General features: G+C 60.7%; 1 protein-coding gene across 1 annotated transcript in view; it reads left to right on the top strand.

Moving 5' to 3' along the window:
* The first annotated feature begins 572 nt into the window (after positions 1-572).
* SIM2 (SIM bHLH transcription factor 2) overlaps positions 573-8,107 on the top strand; it is a 48,401-nt gene continuing 40,866 nt past the window's right edge. Inside the window, exon 1 of the mRNA XM_025380090.1 lies at positions 573-1,374. Within this exon, the coding sequence (XP_025235875.1) occupies positions 1,200-1,374 (175 nt within the window). The 5' untranslated portion in view covers positions 573-1,199. The remainder of the gene's footprint in view (positions 1,375-8,107) is intronic.

The raw sequence follows: 8,107 nt of genomic DNA, 5'->3' as shown, positions 1-8,107 counted from the left end.
GTGTTTCGAGGACAGAAAGGGCAGAAGGGTCACTTCGGAGCCACTCACGCCGTTTTCTTGTGTGTGTGTAATGGGGGGAGGAGAGCCCCTGGCTTTCCCCTTTTCAGCTCTTGGACCTGCAACGCGGTGAGGGCGAGGACGCGGGACCAGCGCACACTCGGAAGGCTGGATCCTCCCGGGCAGGGCGCCTGGCCAACGCGCCGCCTCCTCTCGGCCGGGCCTGCTGGTGACCTGCCCGAGAGCCACAGGGGCGGCCTTGGCACCCCTCCTTCCCTCGCCCTCCCCGCCGCCCATCCTAGCTCCGGGGTCCGGAGACCTGCGCTCAGGAGCGGGTCCCCGCGGCATGCGGTGTGCACTCACCGCGACTTCCCCGAGCCCGGGAGCGCGCGGGTCTCTCCCGGGAGAGTCCCTGGAGGCATTGACGCGGAGGCGCGCCTGTGACTCCATGGCCGCGGCGGGGTCGGAGGCGAGATTCGCCGCCCCCGCCCCCGCCGCGGTCCCCCCCCCCCCCCCCCCCCCGCTCCGGGACCCGGGCGGCCAGTGCTCCGCCCGAAGGCGGGTCCGCCATAAACAAACGCGGCTCGGCCGCACGTGGACGGCGAAGCTGCTGCGCCTCGCCACAGATCGCGGGCTCCGGCGCTGCGTCTCCAGGTACAGGGAGCCGCCAGGAAGGGCAGGAGAGCGCGCCCGGGCCAGGGCCCGGCCCCAGCCGCCTCCGGCCGGCTCCCCTCCGCTGGGCTCCCGCTCCATGGCTCCGCGGCCGCCGCCGCCCATGCCGCCCTCCAGTCCGGAGGGGCCTCGCCACAGCCGGTGCGAACACTGGGCGAAGGAGTAAGCATCGCCTCCGGCTCCGCGCCGGCCGCCCCTACGCCCCCAGGAAGGCCGAGGCAGGAGAGGCAGGAGGGAGGAAGCAAGAGCGAGCAGGAACGGGGCTCCGGTTGCCGCGGGACGGTCCAGCCCGGAGGAGGCTGCGCCCCGGGCAGCAGCGGGCGGCGCCGCCGTGTTGCTCGGAGCTCAGGCCCGGCGGCTGCGGGGAGGCGTCTCGGAACCCCGGGAGGCCCTGCGCACCTGCCCGCGGCCCACGCCGCGGACTCACCCGGCTCCGGGCGTCCCCTTCCCCATCCCAGCCGCCGCAGCACGAGCGGGGCTCCGCGGGCCTGGAGCACGGCCGGGTCTAATATGCCCGGAGCCGAGGCGCGATGAAGGAGAAGTCCAAGAATGCGGCCAAGACCAGGAGGGAGAAGGAAAATGGCGAGTTTTACGAGCTGGCCAAGCTGCTCCCGCTGCCGTCGGCCATCACCTCGCAGCTGGACAAAGCGTCCATCATCCGCCTCACCACGAGCTACCTGAAGATGCGCGCCGTCTTCCCCGAAGGTGAGGAGCAGGTGGGCAGCCGGAGACGCTGGGGAGCCCGGCGGCCTCGGCCCAGGCGGGAAGCTCAAGCCGGCCCGCCTAGAGGGGCTGCCGCGGCCTGGCGTCCAGAGCTGGGGCGTCTGAGGGAGGTTGCGTGAGGGTCTTCGGCTTCGGCGCTGGCTTGGAGCGAGGGGCCAGGGCCTTGGCGGCCCAGGCGACCAAACCCTCTCCTGGTCCAGGGCTGGGTGAGGGTGAATTACGAATTGTTCCAGGGGCAGGCAGTCCCCCAGCCTTCACAGCCTGCAGGTTCTTTCTGGTTTTGTTCTTTCTCCCTTTCCTCCTTCCTTCCTTCCTTCACCAATACGTTCTGGTTTGGTTTGGATTTTTTTTTCTCTCTCTTTCTCCCTCTGTCTCTCTTTTTCTTTCTTTCTTTGTCTCCTTTTCTTTCTTTTTTCCTCTTTCTTTCATTCTGTCTCTCCTTCCTTCCTTCCTTCCTTTGCCAATGCATTGGTTTATTTTCTTTCCTTTTCTGCCTTCTTTCCTTTCTTTGGAAGTTCACCCTGGTTTTGTTTTGCTTGCTTGCTTTCCGCATTCCTTTCTTTCATTTTCCCTCCTTCCCTTCCTTCTTTTCTTTCTACAATTCCCTTTATTTTTCCTTCATTCCTCCCTCTTTTTTTCTCTTCCTGGAGGAGGTGAAGGAGGGTCGGCTTCACGTGCTGGGAGGCAGCGTGCATCACGGCGAGGCCCAGGCACTGCAGGCTGAGGCCACAGAGCGAGCACTTGTGCGGAGCCGGGCCCTCTAGTGAGGCTGGGGTGCGGGAAGTCAGGGCAGAAGAGACCACCACCCCCGCGCCGTTGGTGAGCTGAGATCCGGCTGAAAGAGAGGAGGCCGATTAATTCGAAAATGGCAGACGGAGCTGCCATTCTTTTCAGGATTGAAAATGTGTCACAGTGGGCCAGGGGCGCTGGGACACGCGGTCCCGAAGACTCGGAACCGGAAGAAATGGTGGCGCGCTGGGTGGGCTGCCCCGCCGCCCACGCTGGCTGCCGCTGGTGACAGTGGCTGCCCGGCCAGGAACCTCCGAGCAGCAGGTCTCAGGAAGGCCTGGTCACCACAACGTTCGTTTTTGGCGTCCCAAGCGTTCCGGGCCGCGTCTTCCAGCGCCTCTGCCCCCAGCGGGGTCGCTGCGGCCTGGCCCGAAGGGTTTGACTCTTTGCTGGGAGGCGCGCTGCTCAGGGGTCTGCTGGGTCCTCTGGGCCCAGGAGCTGGGAGGGCTGCGGCGGCCTCTGGAGCCCCGGGAGCCAGTGCTGGGGTAGGGAGACAACTTCCGCTGCAGGGCGCTGGACGGTCGGTGCAGCACAGGCGACAGGTGTCCCTAGGCCGCAGGGCGCCTCCATAGCGCCATCCCCACCAGGCACTCTACTCGAAATCAGAGAGCTCGACCTTTTGCATTCGTCGCTGCCAAGCCTGTTATTTGTGCTGGTCGCTGGGTCTGGAGCTGCGCTTCTCAGCGCCTCACTGGTGGAGCGCGGAGGGCCGGTCTGCAAGCGCGGCCTCCAGCCCCGCGGCTCCCCTGCCCAGGAGCCGGGCGGACCGGGGAACACCCGGCAGCGGAGGTGGCTGGAAGAGGACCCTTGGCCTCTCCTGTGCCACCCGGCCCTACCGCGCTTCCCCGGGGCGCTCTCCTCTCGGGCGCGGCAGTCCTTCAGCCCAGCGCAGGTTCCTACCTTTCCTACCCGGAACCTGGCAAAAATACCCCGCTCCCAGCCCCTCCTGCTGAGAGCTGTTGCCCAAGGTGGTCGCTACTTGTCTGCTCAAGGGTGACCCCTTGGCAGAGAAGTAGGGATGATTCCACTCCGGTTGATGTTTCAGGGGAAATTAAAAGAGCATTCGGTTTTATGAGTCTCCTTCCCGCCGGGGGAGGCGTGGTGGTAACTGGTTTCCTGGGATGAGCGTTTCTTAACCGCATGCAACAAAGCAAGTGCGGAATCCAGACAAGAGGGCGCTCACTGCCCTCTGCCCCCTTTGGAAATAGAAAAAGCATTCGAAGAAACAATCCAAAGATTAAATGATTTGTGGACAGTGATTTCAATTAAACCAGAAATTAGTAAGGGAGGGCTGAGAAAACGCGGCTGCTCAAAAACTGTTCGCCGTGTGAGGGATTTCCCGGAGAGCCTGTGGAAAGCTGCGAAGTGGTGGGTGTACCGCTCAGCCGCCTTTAAACCGGGTCTGTGCGTTCTGGCTCTGGAAAGCAAGTCTCCAGGCATTTGGGCTGAGAATTGCTGGGCCCTGAGTTTGTGCGGGGTGGTCCTTCTGGGGGCCAGGACTTGAGCAGCTTGCTCTGGTGGCAGGTTTGGGAGAAGTTGAGGGGCCTCCTGTGTGTTTTTTGGGGGGGTGACCCTGGAAGTTGGCACTCTGGAAGGGAGCTGTTTGGCCCTAGAGTTTTGGAAAGGGCCCTGAACCTGTTTGGTCCCTCTCAGAAAGGGAAGGGAGCAGTGGCTTAGTCCCTGTGTCCTCCATTCCTGCGATGCCTGGGGTAGGGTAGACCTAGAGTGGGTGGACACATATCCTTGGAATTCGTCAGGACAGCCGCTCAGGGGCCTTAGCCCTCAGTCAGTCTGGGGCTGAGGAATAGGGAAGCTGGGAGCTTAGGGCAGAGGAGGAAGATGCATTTAGAAAGACCTCCATTATGCAAACAGGAGTCCATTTATGCAAACTGGTCACCCTTCCAGTAGCTCCAAAGAGTGACATCTTGATTGATTTAACCTCTTCTCAGGGAACCTGTGTCTGTGAGGGAGGATACAGCTGCAGGGTTGGAATAGGGTCTGTCTGAGCTGCCAGGGTCAGGGTGGTGGCCCTAGGGAGGTTTTAGGGCCAGGGTGGTCCCGGGCTGTGGCAGGGGCTCTCAGATGGCCTTGGGCTCTCAGCTGCAAGGTGAAAAATACCATGAGGAATTGATCTGCCAAGGGCGGTCTTGTCTCAAAGCAAGTGGATTGCTGGGGTAAAGAATCTAGAGACCAACTTAGGACTCTGGGAGGAAAAACAAAATAAAAAGAATAGCATAGTGCTAAGGAACTGCAAGGATCACAAGATTAACCCTTCATACCTGGGGAAATTGAGGCCAGACATGACACAGGCCTTTCCCAAGGCCCCATAGCAAGGGCAATAGCAGACCAGTTGCTGCCGCTGCGGTCCTGTGGGGCACGTTCTCACCCCACTGCACCCAGGAGGCTGCCAGCCTCTGTTCCTTTTAACCCAGATCTCCTCAGGTGGTAAAACAGAAAAAGGAACTCAGAGGGGTCCCTGTGTGTAGGACAGAGGGAGACCACCAGAACCAGGGTAAGCACCTCACTCAGTAGCCAGTTCAATGGCTTGGGGATGCTTTCAACGTTTACAGCCAGGTTTAAGTCCCCATTGTCATGCTGTGCTACTCGGCCTTGGTCTCCTTGTCTGTAAAATGGGCCCGTTAGCAATGCACAGGGTTGCTGTGACGAAGACTGAGGTCCCAGAAGCAGAACTATGCAGTGAGAGGGAATCCTAAGTGTTGTTCCTAGGCCACTCACCCCTTCCTGTGAGCTGCCCATGTTCCCTGGGTCAAAGGAGTCTTGAATGGCAGGGATGAAGGACTCACTGCCTGGACTTTGAAGATCCCTGCTTTCTGGGTGGCCATCTTTTCTCCCCTTTGACAGTGAACTAACAAATGGAAGGTAGATAGGACTGGGAAGAGGACAGGAGAGCAAGGCTGGCTTTGGACATGGGCTCAAAATGGAAAACTTGATGAGTCTTGGCGGGTGGTTAAGATAAGCTCCGGGCTGGGGCAGGGCTGAGTCCGGTGGTCAGCCGTCCCTCCCCAAAGTGGGCCCTCTGTTCTGGAGATACCGGCTTTGGAAACCGTGAAAGCATGCTGGCAGGCAAGCTCTGGTTCTTCCCTGGCCACAGCTGCTCCGAACTCGGGTTGCTCCCCGGCCATAGCTGCTCTGACCAAAGGCAGCAGGACGCAGGTCAGCCTCTGCTCGTCGGAGGTCAGAGGCAGGGCCTCCAGCACCAGACAGCAGTGCCACTGCAAACCTGGCACAACAGACTGGTCCCAGGACCCAGCTCAGTAGTGAAGTTGGAAACCAAGGTTAAGTCTCCCCATCTCCCTTTCCCAACCCGAAAGACCCAAGACGGGTGTGGGTGAAAGAGGGAGAAGGAATTGCTACTCCAGAAACTGTCATTTGCCCACACAAAAAGAGGTGGGGTTCAAGGTCTGAACTCTTCCAATGCCTGGGTGCCTTTGGGATTAAAGTCAGCTGCAGGTGCCCCCATCACCACTTCCACCTGAGCACTCCAAGAGAAGCCAAGTTATCTTAGACATTGTTTCCCGGAATCAAAGCGACTTGATTTGGAGAGCTGGGTGAGGAGAAACTCACCTCTCTACCTGTGAGGGCGTCATAGATGTGAGGCCATTCTCTACCTCCGCTGGAAAAAATGCAGATTAATTAAAGATCGACTGTTTAACAGAACAACGTAGATTTTTACAACTCTTTCCCCATCCCTGCTTTGAAGCCTGCCAGGCTGCAGCCGGGGATCCAGGAGGGAAAGCTCACAGGCGCAGAGGGGACAATCTGGGAAGTGGTAAAGGGGACACCCGGGCACAGGGCCTGTGCTTTCGTTGGAGGCGAGGAAGTGGAGCGCGCGCTGCAGATTCAGCGCGGGGCTAGAGGAGGACCTGGATCCCTGAACCCCGGGGCTGAAAGGGAGCCTCCGGACTGCTGTGCGTGCCGACCTCCTCGGAGCCAGCAGCTACTGGGGCGGCGTATGAACTGCCCAGGTCTGGGCACCGGCAGTGGGGGCAAGGGGCCTTCTGCCTGTCCTCAGAGCACGTAGGATACCCGCGGGCGACACGCCCGGCCAAGCTAGGAGCCTCCTTCCCTGCCCCTCCCCATCGGCCAAGGGAGACTTTCTTGGGGCGTCCCCACGACCACCCCCTTCTCACCCGGTCCCCAGTTTGGAAAAGGGCGCAAGAGGCGGGCTTTTCAGGGGCCCCGGGGAGAACAGGAGGGCTCCGAGGCGGGAGAAGGATGGAAGCGCGCAGATGCGCCCCAAATTGCGACTATTTACTGGGATCCTTGTGTGGGGAAAGGAGGCTTAGAGGCTCAAGTTGTAGGCTGTCCTAAAGCAGCGAGGCGAGGAACTGGCCCCAAACTCCCTCCTTACGCCCTGGCACAGGTTTCCGGCGCCTCGTGTTCCCAAGGGAGCCCCTGAGCCTACCGCCCCTGCAGGGGGGTCGTGCTGCGGCTTCAGGGTCGTAAACGCCGAGGTCGGGGGTGGCGGAGCTGTAGAGGCTGCCTGTGCGGAAAGCTCCAGGATCCCAAAATTTGCTTGCGTGGAGCAGGGAGCGGAAGAGGCAGCCAGTCCTCACCCTCCTCTCCCGCCACGCACATACCCTTCTTGACTATGGAGTGGTTTGCAATCCGAAAGTGTGACCTTGAGTCCTCAGATGGCCGGCAACGCGCCAGAGGTCACGCTCCCCAGAGATACCCCTCTCCCCTCCCCTACTCCAGCTCCCCCTGGAGCGAGTGATAATTGGGGGAGGAGAGGCCGCAGTCAGGGAAAGGGTGGGAAAGCCAGAGAGGGCGGCACAAAGTGATGGCAGCCCGGCAAACACCGGGGCTTCGGGCTGGGCCGCGCTCATTTAATCCCACAAAAATCCCGTTTTGGAGGTGAGAAATAGAGGTTAAAGGTCGAGCCCTTCTGGAGATCAGACCTAGGCGACGGGCCCAGCTGGCGTCTTAAAGCAGGGAGGGGGAGTCGGGAGGAGGTGAGACCCCTGCACCCAGGTGGGGGCTCCCAAACTGTTCTGAATTTTCCACACTCCCAGGTCCGATTTTCCATGGAGGGCTGGGAGTAGGGACCGGCACCTTCTTGTTGTTAACCGCATTTGATATTCACAAGAACCCTGTGAGGAGACTTTGTCACAGACGTTTTTAGATGCCTGAGGTTGCCGGAGGGGCAGTGAAAGAATGGCCGTCTAACCTGGTGTTCCTACCAGAGTCCAGGCCCTGTGTCCTGGGCTGGACCCACAGTCCCTGCCACCACCCAGAGGAAGGCACGAAGCTTGCTGCCTCCTTTACAGGTCTCCCTTAGGCGCCCTTATGAAGGGGGTCGGCCACCTCACAGTGCAGGAACTATCTCCCCGTTTGCTCCCAAAGTCTTCTTGGTGTGGTGCTGTTTATGGTCTCTGTGACCTGCATCTGGAGGTACCCCCAGGGCCAGCTTCCGGAGAGGAGGGATCACGTGAAGGCAGTGTCTGTGGTGTGAGGAACCGCAGGCAGGGTGTGGAACCAACATGCACACACTCACAGGTGCTGGCGGGCAGCGGGGAATGAGGGGCTGGCTCCCTTTCCCTCCATTTCTCCCTGGGGGTCCCGGCAACCTGGCCATCCCTGACTTCCAATAGCACAGCCTCCCCACAGGTCCTGCAGCGCTCGGCAGGGGTGCAGGGAACTCCCCTCCCCCCAGTCCCAACCTCACCCCCCTCGCCCCCAGCCCACCCCCACCCCTCCGGCAGGAAACCGCAGGCTGGATTGGGGACCCCTGGCTGCTACAGGAGAGCGGTGAGTGCTGGGAGCCGCTAACTCCGAGGCGCCTAGCCCAGACTCTTCTCATCCCCTGTTTTTGAAATAAAGCCCTTCCTTAATTCCAGATAAGGGCCACGTGCCCAGTGCCTCACTTTCGTGGGAGTGTATATCACTTCACAGTACCAAGACA

Source organism: Theropithecus gelada, chromosome 3 (assembly GCF_003255815.1).
Source record: "Theropithecus gelada isolate Dixy chromosome 3, Tgel_1.0, whole genome shotgun sequence".
Classification (NCBI taxonomy): domain Eukaryota; kingdom Metazoa; phylum Chordata; class Mammalia; order Primates; family Cercopithecidae; genus Theropithecus; species Theropithecus gelada.
The sequence above is the reverse complement of the archived record's forward strand: the minus strand, read 5'-3'. Positions and strand labels throughout refer to the sequence as shown.